At 37.1% G+C, this 23723-nt stretch overlaps 2 protein-coding genes and 1 pseudogene across 2 annotated transcripts; 1 reads left to right on the top strand and 2 right to left on the bottom strand.

The window, feature by feature from the left end:
* The first annotated feature begins 1088 nt into the window (after positions 1 to 1088).
* Positions 1089 to 4957, top strand: LOC133852651 (autophagy-related protein 8d-like; annotated as a pseudogene).
* Positions 4958 to 7210: 2253 nt separating this feature from the next.
* On the bottom strand, positions 7211 to 9601 carry LOC133852652 (heat shock 70 kDa protein BIP1-like). Its single transcript, XM_062289417.1, has 5 exons — positions 9538 to 9601; positions 8543 to 9265; positions 8292 to 8446; positions 8116 to 8198; positions 7211 to 7949 (listed from the first exon to the last, which is right to left on the bottom strand). The coding sequence occupies exons 1-5, from the start codon at positions 9599 to 9601 to the stop codon at positions 7463 to 7465; spliced, it is 1512 nt and encodes a 503-aa protein (XP_062145401.1). The 3' UTR covers positions 7211 to 7462.
* A 3127-nt stretch (positions 9602 to 12728) lies between these two features.
* Positions 12729 to 16947, bottom strand: LOC133851057 (formin-like protein 11). Its single transcript, XM_062287360.1, has 4 exons — positions 14859 to 16947; positions 14575 to 14771; positions 13874 to 14109; positions 12729 to 13605 (listed from the first exon to the last, which is right to left on the bottom strand). The coding sequence occupies exons 1-4, from the start codon at positions 16478 to 16480 to the stop codon at positions 12877 to 12879; spliced, it is 2784 nt and encodes a 927-aa protein (XP_062143344.1). The 5' UTR covers positions 16481 to 16947; the 3' UTR covers positions 12729 to 12876.
* Between the last annotated feature and the right edge of the window lie 6776 nt (positions 16948 to 23723).

Here is a 23723-nt window from a genome sequence, read left to right on the forward strand (position 1 = left end):
AGCAGAGTGACCTAGGCGACAGAAATGGGATCTAGGCTAGCGTTAGGATATTGCATTTCATTTACCTTAACAAGTGCACCGGCACAATAAATCTAGTTTTACTTTGGATTTTCATTTATTGTATCGAACATAATTATTCTTTTCGAAATACTCGTTTCTACATTTATTAAAGCTCTGAGTTTAAAATTATTTTTCTGGTAATTTATTTAATTCAGCATATTAGCTAGGTTATCTGGCAAACCTTATGAATCTTTGTGTAAGAAAATGGACGAACCTAATCCTAGTAGTTTGGGGGCGTTACAATTTTGGTATCAGAGCAAAGGTTATAACGTTCTGTAGACTCGTAGGAGCCAGATCATCATGATAGACTTAGTGGGGTAGTGAGAAATCACATTCCGGCCTAGCAGAGTCCATCCTTTTTGTCTTATGTTTAGTGTTAGGGAAACATTTCCTAATTTTTACTCAACGCTTATAACATCATTTTTACTCCACGAGAAGGAGAATAGCGGAAATGTGGGAAACCCGGCGCTGAACGGAAACCCCGAGACTTTGACCGCATTGGCTGCCCAACTAGTGGACTTACTGAAGATGGGCGCAAACGCAAACTGAGAGGTGAGACAGAATGTAGAAGAGCAACAGGGTTGCACTTTTGAGCAATTCAATAAGCAACACCCCTTATATTTGAAGGACTACCAGATGCGGTGGCTGCAGAGAACTGGGTATTGCAGATGGAGAAGCTGATGGAAGTTAAGTGTTGTATGGACGAACAAATGGTCCGCTATGCTACCTTCAAGTTGACCGCTGAAGTAGAACGTTGGTGGACATCAAAGAATGACCACCTACAACAACAGTTAGGTGAAGGCGTACCAATCACCTGAAAGAACTTCAAAGATGCATTTTTGGAGCGCTTCTTTCCCCAGTCAGTTCGACTGGCTAAGGCACCAGAATTTACAGACTTGGTGCAAGGATCGTCGACAGTGGAACAATATGCAGCAAGGTTCATATAACTATCACGGTTTGCCCCGTACCTAGTGCCCACAGAAGACTTGAAGGCAAGAAAGTTGGAAAGGGGTTTGCAGCCAAGAATCATGAATCAGGTGGTCGGCTTCGAAATTGGAAATATGACGGACCTTGTTAACAAAGCGGCAGTGATTGAACGGACGTTGAAAATCAATGCGGGGCACTTCAACCAAAGGAAGAGAAGTGCTCCACAAGGGAGTCGATATGGGGGACCTTCCCATGACCACAACAAAAGAAGATTCAACCCAACCGCTGGAAGGAACACAACTCCTCAACAGCCCCATCATCAGGGAGGAGGTGGTCAACGCCCTACGTGTCAGACCTGTGGAAAAATGCATTATGGGAGATGCTGGGTCGGACAACCGGTTTGTTATTAGTGCGGTGGACCAGGACACCTCGTGAAGGATTGCAGAGCCCCTACCAACAACCCAACCAATCAGAATCGCCTAGGGGAACAACGGAATGCTGCTCCTGCACGTGTGTATGCCCTGACTCCAGGTGATACGGCAGCGTCAAACGAAGTGGTGACAGGTACACTTTTGATTTCATCCCGCAAGGCTACTGTGCTTTTTGACTGGTGCAACACATTCGTTTGTGTCATACTCTTTTTCCCGAGACTGTAACTTGATGTCTGAATGGTTGGATGTAGATCTAGCAGTAGCTACCCCTGTAACTTGATGTCTGATACCTTTTGTAACGACCCAGGGAAAAACGCTAGCCACATCTGCGCTATCATCCCAAAAGGACTAGTCAATTTGGAGCTTTCCTAGAATCCCTTATAAAGCCCAGTTTTACCTAGTAACGTTAGGCCATGTGGTACTGAAGTACTGCATGGCGTGGCCCTGACGAGGACGTCATGAGTTTAAGGGAGGGGTTTATAACACCCCGGTCTCATATTGGGAAGAGATGAATAGCTCACATATAGTGAGTGGTTTATAAAGATACTCATAGGTGCTAAGTCTCACATTGCTTAGTTAATAGGTGAAACTAGGCTTCATATGGGATTTTAGGAAAGTTCCAAATGACTAGTCATTTTGGGGTGATAACACAGATGTGGCTAGCGCTTTTTCCTGGGTCGTTACAAACACCATCTTGCAGAAGAGCTGCGCTGCCTTTTAGCACCTCTGCCACACCCGCATCGCGAAGTGCCTCATTGGGGATGACACTTCCACCATCATCTTCACCGCCCGCAACGACCAAGGTCCCAAATCCTGATCCTTTTTCTCTCTGTCTCTATTTATATTATGTATGCAATTGTGTGTATGGAAATGATTGGTTATTGTATGAATGTGTTTGGTAATTTGCTCTTAGGACTCAAATTTTTGCATTTTGTTTTTTGGGTATGGCATATATATATATATATATATATATATATTGGTTTTGGTCCTCGGTATTTTCTGATCCTTGGTCTTCAAGAGTGTCTTTCTTTGATTACGAAGTATGTAGGAAATAGAAATAAGAAGGTGGGAGTGATTGGTTGTCAAATTAATTTTTTATTTTTGATTCTGTATTTGGGTAATGAATTATTCAAAAAGGCAATTTTTTTTTGAAAACTTGAAATGCCTTGGTTTAGTTTCGTAGGTTGAAGCCTGAGTTATTCATACATTGCTATATTGTGTAGATTCATATTCTTAGTTCTTTGAAAAGTAAACCGCAATTCAATGAAGAACTTTGTATAGGTTAGATGGAGAAGATTTGGGAAACCAAAGACATAGCTGTAAAATTGGTCTTGGTAATTCGTTTTTATTTTGTTTTATTGTTACAAATTTATTTATTATTAGAAAATTCCAATAAGCAATTTCAAGTTTTTATGTCTTCTGGTCTAGTTTATTGATAGGCTTATTTATGATATTTATGAACTTGATTCCTTGAAATTTTGGATTTTCTTTTTTCTTTTTCTTTTTCTTTTTTTGAGTTTTGCTATTTGGGTTTTTCTGCAATTGTCAATTTTTGGTTCAAACTTTTGTAAAATTCAACGAACATGCTTTTGTTTGTTTCTTTGGACACGTGAGTTTTTGGAAACTTTTGTAAAATCTTTGCATTTTCAACCTATAGACTGTGTTTGGGGGTATGAATGATAATTTATGAGTTCTTTTATCTCTGTGCTTAAATTATGTCATGTAATGCTTGTTTTGCGATTGGACAACCAATGGGGGAGGACGGGAGGTGTTCTAGAATATTATGCTTTTACACAGACAAGAAGAGATTCTCCTTTGATATATGTTGATGTTTGTGTTCTTCTAGGAGGTAGGCTCGCATCAGAGAGAAGAACCCCGGTAGAATACCAGTATGATACTATGATTATTCTTTGTGTGTGTTTGTATAAGTTTTAGTTTTAATTTCTAATTGGGCTAAATGATTGTGTTGTGTAGGTGATTGTAGAAATGCCTGAAAAGAGTGATGTGCCTGACATCGATAAGAAAAGGTCAGTTGTTCTTAGCTATTGTTTTACGACTTTGCAATATGTATGATATCTTGATATGTTGCAGAATCAGAAAATGCTTTCCCCTAGAAAGATTGTGCTGTTCTTTATTGCTATATCTACTTTGTGATTGAAGTGCTTTTTGGACTGTGAGTAATACTTGTGAATCACTTGCCATGTGCTGTTTCTGGATGCTAGAAAACATAAAGTAATGTTTGATGGAACGTGTTGATGAATTATTTTATCAACAAGGTTAAGAAATTTTGACTGACTTGTAACAGCTACTAGGTTTCTGAAAACCAGGTACTATATCCTTTTCGTTGATGCTATTATCTGCTTGCTTCTTAAGTTACATTAGTGATTGGTTGTGTATTTATTCTCTATTCATATTGTGTACTCAGCTATATATTTCTCAGCATTCATCCTTTTAAGATGGTTTGTCAATGATGCATTCGCAAGAGTTATGGAGATTTTTAATGTGTTTTAAGAGTTTCCTAGTGAAGAAAAAGAAATTAAAAGAGTTTCCTAGTGGGGACACAAGTAACAATTGCCTAAATTGATTCTAGTTTTTGTTTAGATCTTGAGTGGATTTAGAACATTGTGTCTGTTGAAACATATTTTTGGACGTTTAGATCGGCGATGAGGCTCCTGCATAAATAAAGAAAAAGCTACTAGGGTGACGCCAGCCGGAGGGGGGCCGGCGGAAAGCCTCCGATGCTCAAGTCAGTAAGGGTCCTTAGAGAAAAAGAGATGAAAAGAATGGGGAAGAGAGAATGTGTGTACTTGGGAAGGTGTGCCCCTTTTTATGGGAGAGGCTCATTGTCCAACATTGTGACATTGGTGTCGACGGTGTGTGATTTTTCTTGTTGGTTGCAATTAATAGCATTTGGTGATTGATAAGGGTGTATGGTTTTCATGCAGAGAATATTTTGAGTGAGTTTTCTTATGAGGATGATTTTGTGATCTGACGGTGAGTTATGGCATGATTATTTTTCATGTAGAGGTTGATTAGGTGGGCCTATAGTGATTATTTAGTGTATCACCAATGTTGATCCATTGTTTGTTTACTTTCCATGCATTTACATTCTTTTTCGTTTATCTAAAATCTGAATCCCCCTTGTTGATGAATCTAGATATCTGGTTCCTGCTGATTTGACTGTAGGCCAGTTCGTATATGTGGTCCGATCAAGTTAAGCCCTGAGAAGGCTATGTTCATTTTCGTCAAGAACATTTACTTATCATGATCAGTTATATATATATATAATTGATATATATATATATATATATATATATATATCAATAACATTCTAGTATTCTACCACCAACCGGTAAGATAAAGTCACTATTTTTTGTCATCAATTTATTGCAAATTCATTATTGATTTTATGATTTTTACTGTGGTCTGCATGTTATTGCAGCGGCTATGATGTCTGCAATTTATGAGGAAAATAAGGACGAAAATGGTTTTCCCTTATATGACCTACTGTGGGGGAGAACACCTTTGGAATGTGTTGAAACGAGTTTGACCTACGTCAATGTGAATAGGACTGCAAAAGAATAAGAAAAAGGATGGAATTTTATATTGAGAAATGATCCTTACACACATTTCTCACAATAGTCCCACAACAAACTGACGTGGCTGGTAATATTTTATTACTTTTTTACAAAAAGAAAAGAAAAGAAAACAAAAAAATAAGAGAAATGATCCCTACACTCATTTCTCACAACAGCCCCACAACAAGCTGACGTGGCTGGTAATATTTTATTATTTTTTTTGTTTTGTTTTGTTTTGTTTTTGTAAAAAAATAATAAAATATTACCAGCCACGTCAGCTTGTTGTGGAACTGTTGTGAAAAATGAGTGTAGGGATCATTTCCCAAAAAATAATAAAATATTACCAGCCACGTCAGCTTGTTGTGGAGCTGTTGTGAGAAATGAGTGTAGGGATCATTTCTCTTTTAGATTAGATATAAATTCTCTACAGTTCATTATCTCAATTTTTTTTTTTTTTTTTTTTTGTAAATACAGTTTCATTAAATAAGAGCAGGGTTACAAGATTAATAAAATGGAGTGAGCTTCCTAACAATGAATCCAAAAATTGATATAGCTGAGCCAAAACAATAACCTAGTAGAGAATGGGAGAATTTTCAATCTCAAAAGAATCAATTTTTATTTGGCCCTATCTACCTTGGATAAAGTCAAGGATTTGTCTGCACGAAGCGGAATAAGAACCAAATTAGTGTTGATTAGGGGCATGGCCCTTTGTAGAGTCTTCAACCCTGTCAAGATTAACAATCACTTCGTAGGAGTTGAGATGTGGGCACCGATCTAGGAAGGGAAAGAACAACTGAACAACCCCCTTCCAAGGGTTGAAGTGGGACTAGCTCGGCTATGAACAGAACAAAATCTCTATAGAGAGAGTCTCCTACAAAGATCAAAACTCAACTGCAGGAAAAAATAAAAAAATAAAAAAATAAAATAAAATACACCATCGTTGGCGGTCGGACCACAACTGGAGATTGGCGAAGACGGAGGAAGCTGGTGCAGAGTAGCACAAGCAGCATTAAGTTGACCCCGCATCGGCACGTGAGGTGCATGCTCTGGCGCGTGTTGATCCAAGATTTAAGAACTTCAAAATATCGGAGGAACCGTGGCTTAGAACAGGAGGAGGAGGAGGAGACAGATCCAACTATAGAGAAGCCGTCGACAGTGGTGCAACATGTGGATAGAACCTCCAAGGGAGGTAAAGCTAGAGAAACCTCCAGCCAGATAATTTCCTCAAAGGAGGAGTGAGCAAAGTGAAGAGAGGCTGATAGAGGAGAAGATGAGAAGAAAAAGGGTGGGGAGTCCTTCCCGGCTGGTGAACCAAGAAAGACCAAGAAAGACCAAGAAAGATAGCAGAGGGTTCGAGAGAGTTCTCACGAGGATTTTTCCAGCAGGAGGATTTGTAGCTATTATCTCAATGTTCTTGGATCAATGACTTTCACTCTATATATATATATATTTTTTTTTAATATTTTAATCTACACAATATTTTCCTACATAATTTGGTGTTATGATTACTGGAAACTCCAAACAATCGAAACATGAACCATTCTCCAATTACAAGGCTTGAGGGGTTCAACTTCGAACCAAAAATTAAAAAAAAAAAAACTTAAATAATCAACCTTCACTTGACTCAGTCTGGTTGTAATTTCGTTACCGGCCCCTCGATGAATTAATGAAATTATTAAATTTCCTTCAAAAAAAAATAAAAAAAATCTTTTCAATGACTTTCTTCTTACTAGTTGAAGACAATCATATAATAATAACATGCCAGTATGCCACTCCAATTGCTTTACAAAAAACATTAAAGAATAAAAAGTTTCAAAAAAAATTTACGTTGATTGAGATGGTTCAAGGATTTTTTTCTTTTTAGGTTTAATTAGAATTTAAACTATTGTCAGTTTATCTTTTATAGGTTAAAAAACATCATACTTACAAACTTGGTAAATTATACGTAGCATTTTGAACAAATAACTCAACCTTTTCTTATGATTATCTATTAGTTTGTATGAAAAATAATTATTGTACAATTTTAACAATTTTTTTTTATGATGAATCATTAAATCTATTTTTCTATACGTGGACCATGATTGATTTTAAAAAAAATTAAACAAAATTTGTATAAAAAACATTACTCTATTTTGTATAAACACGTGATTTTGCATGGATATCCAAAATATAATAGCACGTTAGATGCTAATATGAGCCATTAACCTTTGCAAATATCATAAGGACTCGTAGCAGTATTATTCACAATTTGCACCAGATAAGAATTTAAATTCATGAACCTTAAAATAAAATAAACAATTTCCCACAAGCTTAATAACTATATTTCTCCTATTCATGAGAACGAGGTGCAACATGGTGATGAGCGTTTTGCCCAAGTAGTAAAATTGTGCTTTGAAAGTAGATAGTAGAAAGGAAACTGAAAAAACAAAACAATTGGGAAGAAGCCTCAATTATCATCCTCCCATTCTACAACTCATCATTTGGTTGATCTTCATCTTCAGATTCAGCTGAACTTCCACCACTCTTTTCATAAACTTGCTTTATGATGGGATTACACACTGCTTCCACCTCCTTCAACTTCTCCCCAAACTCTTCCTTCTCTGCGTTTTGGTTATCATCCAACCATTCCAGAGCTTCTTTCAGTGTACTCTCAATCTTCTCCTTGTCGTCCGAATCAATCTTATCCGCAAACTTGTCACCAATGCTGCTCCTCATGTTGTATATGTAAGTCTCCAAATTGTTCCTGGCATCTATTCTCTCCTTCTCCTTCCTATCCTCTTCCGCATACTCCTCAGCCTCCTTCACCATCTTTTCGATTTCTTCCTGGCTCAGCCGCCCCTTATTGTTAGTGATGGTGATGGATTCCGACTTCTTCACCGCTTTGTCCTCTGCTTTCACATGTAAGATACCATTGGCATCAACCTCAAAGGTTACCTCAATCTGGGGCACTCCCCTGCAATAATAATAATCAGATCATTGATAAGAAACCTATGATATAGAAAACCATTTCAGTGCAGTAAAGTTTGAAGGAAGCTGTTTGTGCGCTTTTATAAGTTCCTATGTTGAAATATCCCAAGTTTCCTCCACGTTGGTGATAATGAACTTCTGTTTAAGATTACCTTGGAGCAGGTGGAATGCCCGAAAGATCAAACCTTCCAAGTTCACGACAATCCTTTGTCAAGCTTCTTTCACCTTCAAAGACCTGGAAATTTTCAAGTACAACATGTATAAGCAGCAGTATATTTATCAAGAGTAAGGTTTCTCATGTCTATTTGTGTGTATTCATATGTTATACCTTGATGGACACTGTGGTTTGCTGGTCTTGGTAAGTGCTGAAGATCTGAGACTTCTTAGTTGGGATAACCGTGTTTCTAGGTATCAATTTCGTCATCACACCACCAACGGTTTCGATTCCCAGACTCAAAGGAGCAACATCAAGCAAAAGGATGTCTGCAGATGAGAAAAAGGGAAATCTTATTAAGAATTATCCAAACACCCTAGGTAAGTTGTTAGTCACCAACATGCCAAATCCATGAATATCATTACCTTTGGTTTCATCCCCGCCTTCGCCACTGAGAATTCCACCTTGAACTGCAGCCCCATAGGCAACAGCTTCATCAGGATTAACACCCTTGTTTGGCTCTTTGCCATCAAAGAAGTCTTTCAACAGCTGTTGCACCTTGGGAATACGAGTACTTCCTCCAACAAGTACAATCTCGTGAACATCTGTTTTCTTCAGGCCTGCATCTTCCAGAGCCTTCTTCACTGGCCCCATTGTCTTCTTAAACAAGTCCATGTTCAACTCCTCAAACCTTGCTCGTGTCAGTGGCTCTGAGAAATCAATACCATTGAAAAGAGACTCGATCTCGACGCGTACTTGGTGCTGGCTACTCAAGGCTCTCTTTGCTCTCTCACATTCCCTACGAAGCTTCCCAAGAGCTTTTTTGTCCTTGCTGATATCTTTGTTGTACTTCTTTTTGATCAACTTGATGAAGTAATCCATCACTCTGTGGTCAAAGTCCTCCCCACCCAAGTGGGTGTCTCCACTAGTGGCAAGAACTTCGAACACACCATTATCAATGGTCAAGATGCTAACATCAAATGTTCCACCACCAAGATCAAAAACCAAAATGTTCTTCTCTTCTCCTTTCTTGTCCAGACCATAGGCAATAGCCGCGGCCGTAGGCTCATTGATTATCCGAGCCACATTCAGCCCGGCAATAATGCCTGCATCCTTAGTGGCCTGCCTCTGCGCATCATTGAAATAAGCTACAAGAAGCAACAAATAGAAACCCGTTAGGCCATGAAACGAAAATAATTACAAATCCTTTAATTTAGATAAGCAAATTACTATTCATCAAAGATGATTTCTATCCTTATCAACATGGTTCATGTTCAGTTGTTCATTCGAAAATTCTCATGACATTCAAAACCGTGACCACCCACTTCTTCATGCAAATTCGATGCAATACTATTTCAATATATATATCGCAAACGATATAGAAACAAACTTCTTTAAATAAAAGAAGTTTTTATCATACCTGGAACAGTGATAACGGCATCTTTTATTTTCTTCCCCAAAAACCAGGAATAATATCGATTCATTTTTTCTGCAAAATCAGAGCACCCATATCTCCAAAACCGAAACTTACTCACAAACTTTCTCGTCCCCTGTTTGGTTGCCCAGAAAATGCTCTAAACGAGTAATCGAAAACTAAAATAAAAAAAAAAAAACCCATAAGCTTTCCGTTATGTTGTTTTTTATTCATCAAAAAAAAAAAAAAAACTAACTAAAAAACCTTTAACTTACTTATTCTTTCCCACACTTTCCCTCCATCCAAACAGAGCAAAAACAGAAGTTACACTTTACAAAGCTCCACATGTGAATCTAAATACAAAAAATAAAAGAAAAAGAAAAACAGAGAGTGAGAGCTTTGTCTTTTCCTTTCTTGCCTAAAGCAAAGAGAAGCAAAAATGCCACCGCTTTGTCCATCGACCTCATTGTTATTGTTTTGCGCTGCTCTCTTTTTGACGATGTCGTTTCGTTGGAGTCTGCGACACTGATGAACGTTTCGCTTTAGCTTTCTCAGTGATCCGAAGCTGATTGCTCTTCGTCGTCTTCGATATGTTGAAGTGGAGGGAAACGAGGACGAGGGGTATTTATAGTCTCTCGATTGTGTTGGGGTGCTAGAGTATTCTTGCAAATAGCAGATCGACACGTCAGCGTTTGAATCGCTTTATTGTTCGGGCACTTGCTGTACACGTGTGGTGTTCAATGGGACGCTAACACGTAAGGGGACCCGAAAGTTCTTTTTTTTTTTTTTTTTTGTAAGTCGGGGACCCGAAAGTTCTTGATGCGTGAAGAAACTGGAAAGGAGAAAAAGGCGGGATTATGAGTTCAGGGATAGTTTGGATATTTGCTAATTCTCGGTTTGGGCAGCAGAAGAACGACGTCGTTTATGTTTTATTGCTTAGGAGTTCCCTTCAAAAGTAAAATTTACATGTTTGGTCTCCATTTTTACAAAAAATGGAAATTTGGTGACATTAAAATGAAACGATTCATAAGCTTTGTTTTATTTATTTGTTTAGCCTAAAATGTTATTTGTAGTGTTTTTTTTTCTTTTTTTTTCTTTTTTTGAAGGAAGTAGTGTTTTTTTTTCTCAAACTCGTAGCATAAGTAATATTATTTATCACAATGCGGACTTTACAATCTTAGTCAACTCTTATATATGGTTGATTGAAAAAATGGTTTGAATTGACACCTCAGTATTGTGGGATAAAAATGTAGTTTCTAACATTGTTTCCCGTATCATATCAATCATTATTGGTGTTTTATTAAAGGAAAATGCTTTGAGTACTACAATTTTTTACAAACTTACGTGGCAGGCCATGTGAGCATTGTGTCACATGGATGAAAAAAAAAATTAAACAACAAAATTTGGTAGGTAAATTTAACTATATAGTGTCTGACGTGGTAATTGCCACGTGGATTGTGACGTTAATTTGTAAAATATTTATAGTATAAGTTGTAATGTTGTACATCTTTCTTCACTTTACAACAAAACAGGGTGGCATAACACAAACACCGCCATCATTTTAACATAGCTCAAGCCTTACTTTTTCAAGCAAACATGACAAACTTAACTATTTAGTGTTTGACGTGGTAAGGACCACGTGGATTGTGATGTTAGTTTGTAAAATATTTATAGTAAAAGTTGTAACGCCATACATCTTTATTCACTCTACAACAAAACAGAGTGACATAACACAAACATTGTCACCCTTTTAACATAGCTTGAGCCTTACTTTTTCAAGCAAACATGGCAAAACGTTTTCGGGGGATGCCCTCTTATCCGCCACCTATCTAATTATTAGGACAATAAAAAATAAAAAATAAAAAAATTATCAGGACTCCCACGCCACTTATATCAAGGAAACATCCTAATGAAAAACTATATAGTACCAATCCCTAATATACCCATTTGGGAGTTTATGGTTGCTAATGTTATGCTTCGACTAGCTCGCAAAACCTTTATAAATTTGAGTCATGGGCTACATGACGTATCTTTATCGACTATCCTTATGGTTAAAAGGCTATCGTCTTTATGACTTAATGGGTTGGGAGACAATTGTTTTTGATAGACGATATAATGCAAAATATAAATAGATAGATACAAAAAATTACGTGGTTCGGTCTATAATTTATGTACACAGGATAAAGTCAAAATATTTACAATATAACGTACTCTTATTTATTGGAGAATTAGGACTACGTGATAGACTTTAATTGTAGTTAAGTCACAATCTTCAATTATAGTTAGGTTACAATCTTCAAATTAAGATTGTGAAAATATGCCCTCAAATTAAGAAGCATAAAGGTAATGGTGTGCCAAACTATCTTTTACTCTTACTCATATTGTAGGATATAATCCTTGTCTAGAGAAAATGTTGTAATAAATAAGGTGCTAACTATAATCTTCATTTTTTTTTTTTTGTGCGGACATGTCAAAAAAAAAAAAAAAAATTAATCTAGTGCTGTGAAAATATGGTGGGGATGGGGATTATTAATTTATTACTCAAAGCGGCAGAAATAATCTAATGAAATAAGCATTGTGCAGTACCATACACAAATTGTTTGATTGAAATCTTCTTAAACTTTCTTTTGAAATTTTGAACAAACGTGCTTGAAAAATCACCGTCTTTAAAATGGGTATAAAATAAATGTCTTGCATAAGAATTTATTAATATTTAATGTGTATAAACTAGGATAATGATTGCTACTCATTAGTGGAACTAGAATTTTAGGAGAGACAAAACAATCTTAAAAAAAAAAAAAAAAACTGGGGTTCCATTTCATAAAAATACTTGAATTTAGAAGAAATCTTAAAAATTTTAGGATATTGTTTAAATTTTGGGTGGCCCGGACCCCTCAAGGCTAGGGTTGGTTCCACCTCTGCTGCTACTGTCTACTTTAGTCTTTTCTGTCAGTAAATTATACCAATTTCTAGTTTGGATTTGCTTTTAATATTAACCATTCATATTATAATAATGATTAAATGATTAAATTAAATTAAGTTTTTGGGATAAATGATAATTTAACTTGGTATCAAAACAAAATGTTGAGTTTAAATCTTGTCTTCGCCAATTTACCTTATTTCAATTAAATATTTTACTGGTTAGGCCTCACGTATTAAGAAGAGTTTGAGCTCACACACTAATAATTTCGTATCAACTTAACTTTTGGGATAAGTTGTGAATTTAACAATTTAGGCAAACAATCCAATCTACATGTTTCAAAGCTCTACATGAAACAAAAACAAAGTCAGTATTTGATAGGTGATGGATGGGTTGTATCTCATAAACACAGCAAGCAATTTAAACTACCGGAATGGTGCCAGAGGATTTGGATTGCGTGAGGCTTTCGAACTTCTAAGCTCTTTGCAAACATGGTCTAACATTCCGAGAAAATCTCTAACAATCACAAATATTCGAAGTGGGTTGGCTTCTTCTTTGCTCACGTCTCCATGAAAATACTCAGTAATTTCTTTGACATGTGTGAGGACCCCATCTTCATCTCCCTGCAATTCTTTTAGCTTTTTCTCTGCAGAATTTAGGAAGGATCTCATTGAGTTGACAAAGTTCCCATTGGTTTCATCCACCCACAAGTCCCTGAGTACAAGATGTTTCAGTTTAGCCATTCCATCTGATAGGTTTGAAACAGAGCTTCCAAGAACATCCAAGTCGATTGCTGCTGTCTTTTTCACATTGTAGAGTTCAGTACTTAGACCAGAAACAAGTTCAAGACCCATTCTTCTGTAATCTTCTTCCCTTTCTTCAACAGTATTAGTTTTATTTTTCTTGCTGATCCTTCCCATAATGCTATCTGAAACTCTAATTCCTTCTGAACGGATTATTTCTTGAACGACAAAGTGGAGTAAGGTAGTTTTCCCATCTGTTCCTTTCACATCAGCAAGCTTAAGGAGGGCATCAAGCTTAAATGCTCTAGCACCTCCTCTGATTGTTCCAACATTCATACGGTTGCCTGTTTTCAGCACGGCTTCAAGTAGCTTTAAGAAAAGTCTGCTTGATCTGAGTTCCTTGCAGGCTTCCTGGTAACAAACATAAATCAGAGTAAGAGTGATCATTATATCGGAAAGTATAATACTATTTAGTGGACTGTTATACGACCTCCATAAAACTGAAATAGCGTATCTGTGAATATTAACCTTTGGATCAGCAAGGAGCTTGCAAAAAGAAAAATCAATGCTGATTTTTACTGCAATATCATCCAATCGTATGGCGGTCGTGTAAATAACATATATCTATTAGAAGTGTTGGTTTTAACAAAAACTATTGTGGTTATGGTTTGGTAGTTACCTCTAGCATTGAAAAGGAGTTCCTCAGGTGAACCACCTCATCTTCAAACGTTTCTCTGTAAAGCATGACTTCAACTCGTACAAAGGCAAATGGTATCCTTAGAATTGCTTTGACAAACTTCTCTGCAGACCCCAGTTCGTTAATATCTCCTTTATAGCCAGAGAGCTTTCCCTCTTCTTCCTTGGTTGGAACCATCTTCACCAGTGCCTCCAGTTGTTGTAAATTCAACCCATTCCCTGTTTTACACCATTTGAAAATATTGAAGATAATGATCAAATAGAGATGAAAGAGCCACAGAAAGTTTAAACCTGCCGATAGTTTAGATAAGCTATACCTCTCTTCTACAGATAAATGTTTTCAAGTATTTAGAAATATACAACTCCTCTCACAGTAAGAGATGTGGAGCCATAAGAGACGTGGAGCCATATTATATTCAAAGAGTAATGCTATTTAGTAGGCTGTTATATAACTAGGATGACGTAGCAGTAAAAATTAGCTCTCAGATCAACACTTGTAAAAAAAACAAAATATTAATGACTAATTTTTACTGTCGCATCATCCTAATTGTATGGCAGTTATATAGCAGTCTAATAAATAACATTACTCATTTTCAAATATTTTGTTGTATCTTATGGATAAAAATTATAGGAAAAACTTCACTTGATTACGATTGCTTTTGAATTCAAGTTTAGGACTTATACCTTGTAGTAGTGCTTCACATACTTGCTCAGCAGTCACATTCAAGGCTTTTGAGAGTATAGTTATGTTCTGTAGTCTCTTTGGCTCAAGCACATGCTTGCTTGGAGGAGAGGGAGTTTTGCTCTTTGCTTCATCAGTACTCTTCATTGAAGTTTGTAGATTGTATCCAAAAAGTGATTCAATCATTTCCTCGTCCAACCTTTATCATGATTCATAACATGTTTAATTGTATACAGAAAGAAAGGAAGAAAAAAGTTTAAGTAACCAATAACATAAAGCAACTTACTCAAATGAACTTGATCGAAGCTTATCCCAAACCATAGAACGATCAGGGGCAGCTCTAACCTTGTCCCAGTGGAGTGGCTTCAATTTTGCTAATGGAGCTCCGTCTTTGCCCAGTGGAGTAAATCGAGGCAGTTGAGATGGTGGAGGAGGTGGGCCTTTGGTAGAGTTGTTGTTTCCTTGCAAAAATGGAGGTGGACATGGTGGTGGAGGAATATGAGATGGAGTTTGTGATTGTGATGGTTTAGGGGGGTTTCCAGATGAAGAAGGAGTCTCTCTTTGTGGAGTTCTATTTGATCCTGATGAAGAATATGAATTTCTTGGAGATGATAAATTTGGCAATGTGAAAGAACATGAAGCTTTAGATGTAATTCTAGTTGAAGAAGGAGGAGGAAAACATGTCACACGAGGTGGCGGAGGTGGAGGCTGTGGTGGTGGTGGTGATGGTGATGGGTGTTTCAAACTATTTTGACTGTCTGAAGAACATTCAACTGTTTGTTTTTCCGGTTTTGGATAGCATGAAGATTGTGGAGGCATTTCAATATCTAAAGAATTGAGCAGAGAACGTTTGATCTGTGACTCGTGTGGAGTACTGAAAACATCGGATTTCTCACTAAGACTACCAGCTGAAGCATTGGAAAGCCGGACGTTTTTCCATGAAAGTGATTCACCAAAAGAATGGAAAGATTCATCATCAGATGAATGGCATTCAACGGGAATAGTTTTGCCACCAGATGAAGAGTTACCACCATCTGATTCATATGTGATTGACTCTGCATCCTCATGAACAGAAGTAATTTCCCTTGTAGAAGAGCTACTAGCATTATCAGATTCTACCTTTACAAGTTCTTGATTTTGTTCTTCCATCTCATGCATTGTACATTTATGGGTGCTATCATATGATGATGTGTTTACAGGTTCAGTAATTTGCTTAAGACATGTCTGCTCCTCTAAATCCTTCCCTAATGCATTAAGATAAAAGAGATCAAGGCCAGGATTTCGGCTCACCTTGCTTGCTGAATTTTGGGCACTCACATTCTTTAGTTTACCTCTGGTTCCTCCCTTTTTGCTGTAGACTGATATTATTCTTGTGGGTTTCTCTCTCTGTTTCCTGCGTTTCTTGCAGACCCAGATGAGTCCAAGAGCACAAGCTAAGAAGACAGCTCCCGCAGACAAGATGACTGCAACAAGAATCGTTCTAACTCGGTCTTTATCTCTGTTCTGTTTTTGAGCCTTGTCGTGTAGTGGGATATTTGAACTGTGTGATGGATGATGGGGATTTCCATGGATATGCAGCACTGGAACAGGAACTGGAGCTGGAGATAGAGCTTCAGCTTCAATGGTGGGAGATGGAGAGGGTGATGGTGGCATATTCTCAGGACCTCTATGTGATGGGTTTCTTATGTGGAAGCTTTTCAGTCCGAGCAAAGCTCTGAACTTTTCCACTATCAAAGCTCCCTTTTCTTCGCTCTCATCCTCTCCTGAAACTTTCTGAATGTAGTATCCAATCCTATCTCCATGAACATTGAAGTCTTCTGCAGCATTCAACACCTTACCATCAATCAATGATATGAGAATGAAAATGATGATGATCATCATGTGGAGAATCTCAGAGCCAAAACCCATGTTCTTCCAACTCCAACCAAAATCATGAAAGCATCAATGCAACTTTCTGCTTATAAATCTGCCTCTCCTGTTTTGCTTCATTCTTTTATCTTGGAAGAATTTTATTTTGGGTGGTGTTGGTAATGTGCAATGAAGATCTAGCCAGAAAGTCTTTAATGCTACTCCAAGGAACCCCTGAGCCCTGGCAATTGTAGTTGTACTGGGCCTTCTTTACTTCCCTATTCATGCACTCTTATCTTCTCTTACCTCCATAAATTCTTCTGCAAACCACTGTTAGTATGCATCATCACACCTTTCTTCTGGAAACCTTTTTCTGTCTTAATTTGACTCCATCCCTGTCTTATTTTCCTTCCTTTCAGGAAATTTCCTGCTCTTCCTCAGTTGTCACTGGTGTAGCCTATCATTATCCTTCAGTTTGAATGATTACATTTTAGAGTTCAAAAGCAAACTACAATTGGGGTAATGGATTTTGCTGTTGAACTAACTTTTAGTAGCTAAAAGTCACCAAATCAAAACAATGCAAAAGTGTCTAGGTGGGTCCCATTTTGTTGGACTTGCGCCTAACTATTAATAAGGCGATCATAATCTAAAGTTTTCTCCAACCCACCTTATTAAGGGGAAGAGAGAGAGAGAGGGGGGGGGGGGGGACAAATGGTCCATCACTTTCTCATGTGATGTTGCATAGAGAAGCCGAAAAGCAGCATATCAAAGATAAAAGAACAAGATATTGATTGTTGGATTATGGTAGGCTAAGAGGGTGCTAGACTGCTAGTCTCTTTCCCACACTTTTAATGGAAGTGCTTAATTATTTGTTGTTGTTTTCTGGTTCACAACATGGTATCCATGGTTTGGTGGGCTTAAAGTTGATTTCCTTCCCTTTGTAAGGCTAATGTTGTCCCTCACCTAACCAGTAACCACAGAGAGAGAGAGAGATTCATACCGACAGCATATACTACCAGTATTCATGGGCAATTGGCTTGGCTTAGCAGTAACCTGGAATTGAAAATAACGCTATATAGGGGGTGAGGGACCGCATTGGATGCCGGTTTTCTGCACCAGAAACTGGACCCAATTGTTGGGCCATTGAGGATCACACTACCTCTACTCAGCTACGTGAGAGGCTCATTAGTGAAATATATATCTTCAAAGAGAGAGAGAGATGGTTCAGTCTTATTTTCAAGCTTGTTTGTTTTGGAGACTGATTTAGACAGGAAACTACTCGGCCTAGTAAAACCTGATGAAATAAACTAGAGAATTGAAGTTGAAGTGAACTAAACTAAATGCCTATGGGTAGTTCATAGTTGAATAAGGCAGAGAATTATTGAAAAATATTATGGAATAAAATCAACCTATAGAAGGAGACAAATCAGTCTGGCAAATATCAGAATACATTCTAACAAACACGTCACGTAAGATAAACCAAGGCTACTACATACAGAGTAGTGGATTATTAATTTTGAAAGTAGAAAAAAATGATGATGTGATATAAATTTTAAAAAATTTATATACAAAAGTCAAAAAGTGTAAACGTTTTGATATGGATTGTTATTAGAAAATGTGAAGAAAAAAAAAATAGGAATAGTGCATAGCACTATCGTGTTCTACTCCGAAGCTTGCCAGACAAACACGTCACGAAATAATACAAGCATCATGTAAAATTCGTCTTTGAAAACCGGCTTGTAATGAGAATGTGCTATACACATAGTTAAGACTGCAACACGCTCCACAGCCGACGTCTATGACAACTCATTCTATTGACACTAACTCGATAGTAGCCCTTTCTCTTTTAGCGGTTCTACTCACTTATTAGTAGTCAATGACTTAATACTATATCTATACATAATAGCAAAACATTTTAATCTAACTTATAAATCGTCCCCTCCGTAATTTATGAACTTATATTATATATATACACAGGGTACGTTATTTCTTATGCTTGAGACAAATAGTATGGGTCCTTCATCCTTGAGTGTTTTTTACTCTGTCTGTCCTTGGAAAATGACGTTGGATCAGCAATATCTGCAATTGAAATCACACATTCCATTACGAACATGACTGGGTTCACTCCATCTTACTTCACGTTCTTGAATGATTGCCCTAACAAATAACAAATAACAATGCCTCTCTCTCAAGCCAAACAAGACAGTAGTACTACGTGGTCATGTGTACTGTCTGTTTCACTATTCCACATGGCATATCAGAAAAAAAAAAAAAAATTAAAATTAAAAGGCTGTTAATTAAAGTTGGAAACCTCTACTGTAGTTATGGTGACATTTCGTAACAGAATTTTTTTATCATTTAATGTGTCGTTTATAGATGTATGGAGGCAAAAGAGAATCTTTTTGTATTCAATTGTCGTTATATCCCGTACTCACAATCACCAACAATTAGTGATGATTTGATAGCATCAATTTGCTTGGACGATAACGTTGGTTACCCATTCGGCTTATCAAATTTATCTTTTTTAATTTTATTTATTTATTTTTTAATTTTTTTTTTAAGTACTTAGAACACTCACATCATTTTCTCAATCATTTTTCTTATATTTAAAGAACAAAACTACTTTTTATTTCTCTATAAAAAAAAAACCCCACAATAAATTCTCTAAATTTTCTCTATATCAATTAAATACTATTTTTTACTCTTATTTTATTATCTTTTCTCTTTTCTACTTTTATTTTTTTATTATTTTTTTCTTCTCTCCTCTCGTCATCTCTATCCTCTCTCTCTCAAAACCCACCAGTCCACCGCCCCTTCTTCTCTTCCTCCTCTTCTTTTCTTCTCCCTTTCTTCATCTTTCGAATCCTTCCTTCCTCTCTTCTCTATGACCCAAAACAAGTAGAGTGAGAGAACCCGGGAGAGAGACCGAATTAGGGAGAGAGTGAGAGAGAGAGAGAGAGAGCTTGAGGAAGAGAGATCGAATCGGAGAGAGAACCGGAGATGTAGAGTAGGGGTGTTCAAACGGAGCGGTTATAACCGCTTTAAAACCGCTAACCGCTAACCGCTTTTAAAAGCGGTTATAGGGTTTTAAAAACGGTTATAAATAACCGCTAACCGCTATATATATATATATATATATATATATATTAAAATAAAAAACCAAAATTTTGTAATTTTTTGGTTTTGAATTTGGTTATTTTGGATTTGTAATGTCTTTAAGTATTTGGTTATTTGGATTTGTTTGGTTTTGAATTTGGTTATTTGGATTTGAAAAATTAGATTTGGATTTGGTTATGTTTGTGTTTTGGATTTGTAATTTTGTATTTAGATTTGTTAATTTTGTACCAAAGGACAAAAGGCCCAAAAAGTATTAAATTTTTTTTTTGAAAAAATTAAAATATGTACAAAAACCGACCCAAAACCGGTGTAAACCTGGCCCAAAACTGGTGTAAACATAGCCCAAAACCGGTCTAAACCAGGCCCAAAATCGAAATTCAAAAGCGGTTTTAAACCGCCGGTTATAACCGCTAACCGGCGGTTATAAAAATAACCGCCTCCGCCTAGGCGGTTAGCGGTTGCGGTTGGTAAAATAAAATAACCGCTAGGCGGTTAGCGGTTTTAGCCAATAACCGCCGGTTATAACCGCTTGTTTGTAGAGAGACCCGTGGGTTTGATTTCTGGTGGCCTAAGAAGAGACACAGTGAGAGGAATGTCCGATCTCTGGTGGGTGATGTTGGGTGACTGGGTCGATTCCGTAGAAGTTGAGGGCGCGATTCTGGTGGCTTGAAGTACGAACTTCCGGTGAAACAAGAGGAAATTTCCGGTGGAATTCCGGACATTTCAAACTGTGGAATTCCAGTAGAATTCTGAACTGTGAATTTTTCAGTGATCCTAGGGCTTGGGGCTTTGCTGTGGTTGAAGAAATTTTTGATTTTGATTGAGTTTGAGTTTTGACGGAGTGGAGACGATTGAGGATGAGGAAGGTGGAAGGAGAGAGAGAGAGAGAGAGAGAGAGAGAGATGGTTTTTTTTATTTATTAAAATATTATGTTGGGAATCTACAGTAACCACGTATATTTACATGGTTTTTACTATAGATTCCCAAGGAGATCATGTAAATTTAGGATGTTTGATGGAGGGTGTTTTTTGATGTTTTTGATGAATTTTTTTTTCTAAATATAAGGAAGGGAACCATTTTAGGGAGTCTGATGGAAGTGCTCTTAAAGCATTTACATTGTGTTATGTAAAACCCACTGCAAATCTACAATACATAAAAAATAATAAAATAATAAAAAAAAACTACAAAAATGCTCCTGCATCGACTTCTCTATTCTACTGCCAGTTTAGATTTGTTGAAGATTTGTGAACAGTATAACGCCACATGGGGCAATCGATTTTTTTTATGATTGTTTCTCTCACTTTCGTTCACTTTTTTCGTCTTTCCTATCACTTTCTTTCACTTTCTTCCGCTTGCCGACAGTCTCTCCAGGAAGTACAGGCAAGCTCATCGTCGCTGGCTCGGAGGTTGGAGATCTCGACGGTGATGACTGCCGGATATCCAGGCTGGTACACGTCCTTGTCCATCTGGAGCTTCAGAGTCGGCCGGAGCTGGAGCGATCTGGTGAGCTCATCGTCGCTAGCTTGGGGGTTGGAGATCTCAACAGTGATGACTATCGGATCGCCAAGCTGGTCTTTAGAGTCGGTTGGAGCTGGAGCGATATGGCAAGCTCATCGTCGCTAGCTTGGGGGTTGGAGATCTCAACAGTGATGACTACCGGATCGCCAAGCTGGTCTTTAGAGTCGGCTGGAGCTGGAGCGATATGGCAAGCTCATCGTCGCTTTCTTCGTCCTGATCACGGTTTTAACAAAAGGAATAAAAAAAAATATTAAAAAATGATTATTTTAATAAAATAGATAAAAATTTAGATAATCGGTTGGAGAGTAGTTTTAAGAGTGGTTAGTTAAACTAGTAAAAAGTGGGTTTTGATTATCGAGAATAGATAAAAATTTGCATCAATCAATGTGAATGCAGAACATTCAAATCTCTATTTTTACTTATTAATTTTTATTATTTTATTTAAATATTTATTTTAAAGGATTTTATTTTATATATATATATATATGGTAAGTGAATAGTATTTTTTGTGAACACGGTGGCAGCTTACCAAATGTTTTAGTATTTTGTTAAGCCAAATTAAATCATTTTGATTCCATTCTAATATATTGACTAACCAAAATAAGCTGGATGAGAATACTATGATGTATGAATAAATTATAAGATGTATTCACATTATCGCATTTCTGAGGTGAAAATTTCACAGAGACAGTGAGCTATTCAAATGGGCTTAGATTTATAATTTGATATTTGTCGAGAAAGTCCAGCATGAGAGCTAGGTGGGCCGTAGGTAAGCAGGGGTGCTTTCTTTAACGCCGAAGCCCACAGCAAGATAAAGGTCCATGGCACCGTATGTGAAAGGCCCATTCTCTCTCTCTCTCTCTCTTTTGATTTAGGCGTATAGGTCTTTGATTCAAATCTTATTGCAAAATGAGTAATGATTGATTGCCACTTTTTTATACAACTTTTCATCACTTTACTTGTGTGACAAGGTGGTCATCTACCTTATTTTATTTTTAAAATTAAAAAAATAGTAGGGGACCACCTTGCCACATAGGCAAGATGGTGAAAAATTGTATAAAAATGTGGCAATAAATCATTACCCTTGCAAAAAATGGCATTCAAAGAGTTTTATTATTTTCAGAGGCATTTTTTAAAACTAATAATAGAATTGGACATCATATTAGGTCGCTTTTTACCTTTACTTTTTTTTTTATATATATAATACTTTTAAAATTATTATTGAATTTTGATCAAGTGCCCGTTCTTAAGGCTATAAGTCATAAAGAGTATTGATACGTCGAGTGACCCCAAGTTGAGCACATCCATTGAGATGAGCAATTGGGCCCAAACCAGAATCTCAATGTCGGCCAAGTGAATCAGCTATCTAGTGGTTTAAACAACAAAGGAGGACATTTTGCAATGAATAATTCTTCTGCCACCTCATTCCAATTGTCCCAATATTGTCTTGTTGTCAAACACTTAGCCTTGTCACTACATGTTGAACGCTATTACCCTTATAGGACAATACCTCATCAACAAACGACACCAGGCAAAACGCGAATCTCATTGGAGGATGTTAAAAAAAAAAAAAAAACTCGAGCAGTAATACAATTTCGAGCCGAGTGTCTAATCGATTCGCATAAAGTTGGTCAATCGAACCCGGTCTCAGCTCGGTTACCGACCAGTCTGTTGTGGGGAATAGTAATTTCTCAATATAATATATCACTATAGAATTTTGATCAAATAATAATTTTAAAAGCCACGTCAATTTTAAAAGTACACAATTAATAAGAATTTGTAGCATTACCCTCTTGCCCAGTTCTTAAGGATATATATAGGTCATAAAGAGTATTGACACGTCGACTAACCCCAAGTTGAACACGTCCATTGAGACGAGCAATTGGGCCCAAATCATGAATCTCAATGTAGGCCAAGCGAATAAACTATCTAGTGATTAAAACAACAAATTAAAGGAGGACATTTTGCAATGAATAATTTTTCTGCCATCTCATTCCAATTATTCCGATATTGTCTTTTGCTATCAAACGCTTAACCTAGCTTGTCACTATACGATGTCTGATAATGGTTGAAAGAGACCGTACCTAATCAACAAACAATACAGATCTAGACAAAACACGTATCTCATTGAACGACGTGAAATAAAATGATGTCACGCTTAGCGAGGAGTGTACCTCATCAGTGGGGTGACACCTGGCTAGAGCCGGGGAAAAACAAAAATACTCCTTGGGAGTAACGAAAGGCAACCAGCCGACCACTCCATCTACACACTCAAAATATGCTAATTGGGCTTCAAACGAATCTTCTTTATACCTAATGGAACCGTACAAAATCGCACCATGTCATCATACTATTTGCAACGCGTTTTTGTTATCTGTCCACAACATCAACATAATTAACGATTTAACGTTATAATCATCGACAATCTAGAATTATCTTCGGGTTGGCCAAGAGCAAGTAAAAAAGCGAGACAAGCTATGACCTTAATTTGACAATCGTGTAACATAGGCCATGTTGTTTTTCCACGACAGCATGTCCTTTCCATCGTATTTACCCAACAACTATCAGATTATGCCAACACGCTTTCGCCTTCTTAATTTGACATCTTTAACGAAACACACCAAACATATTGCTAATTAAGGTTTAACAGCTTGAACGTATATCATCG

This window comes from Alnus glutinosa, chromosome 12 (genome assembly GCF_958979055.1).
Source record: "Alnus glutinosa chromosome 12, dhAlnGlut1.1, whole genome shotgun sequence".
NCBI classification, from domain to species: domain Eukaryota; kingdom Viridiplantae; phylum Streptophyta; class Magnoliopsida; order Fagales; family Betulaceae; genus Alnus; species Alnus glutinosa.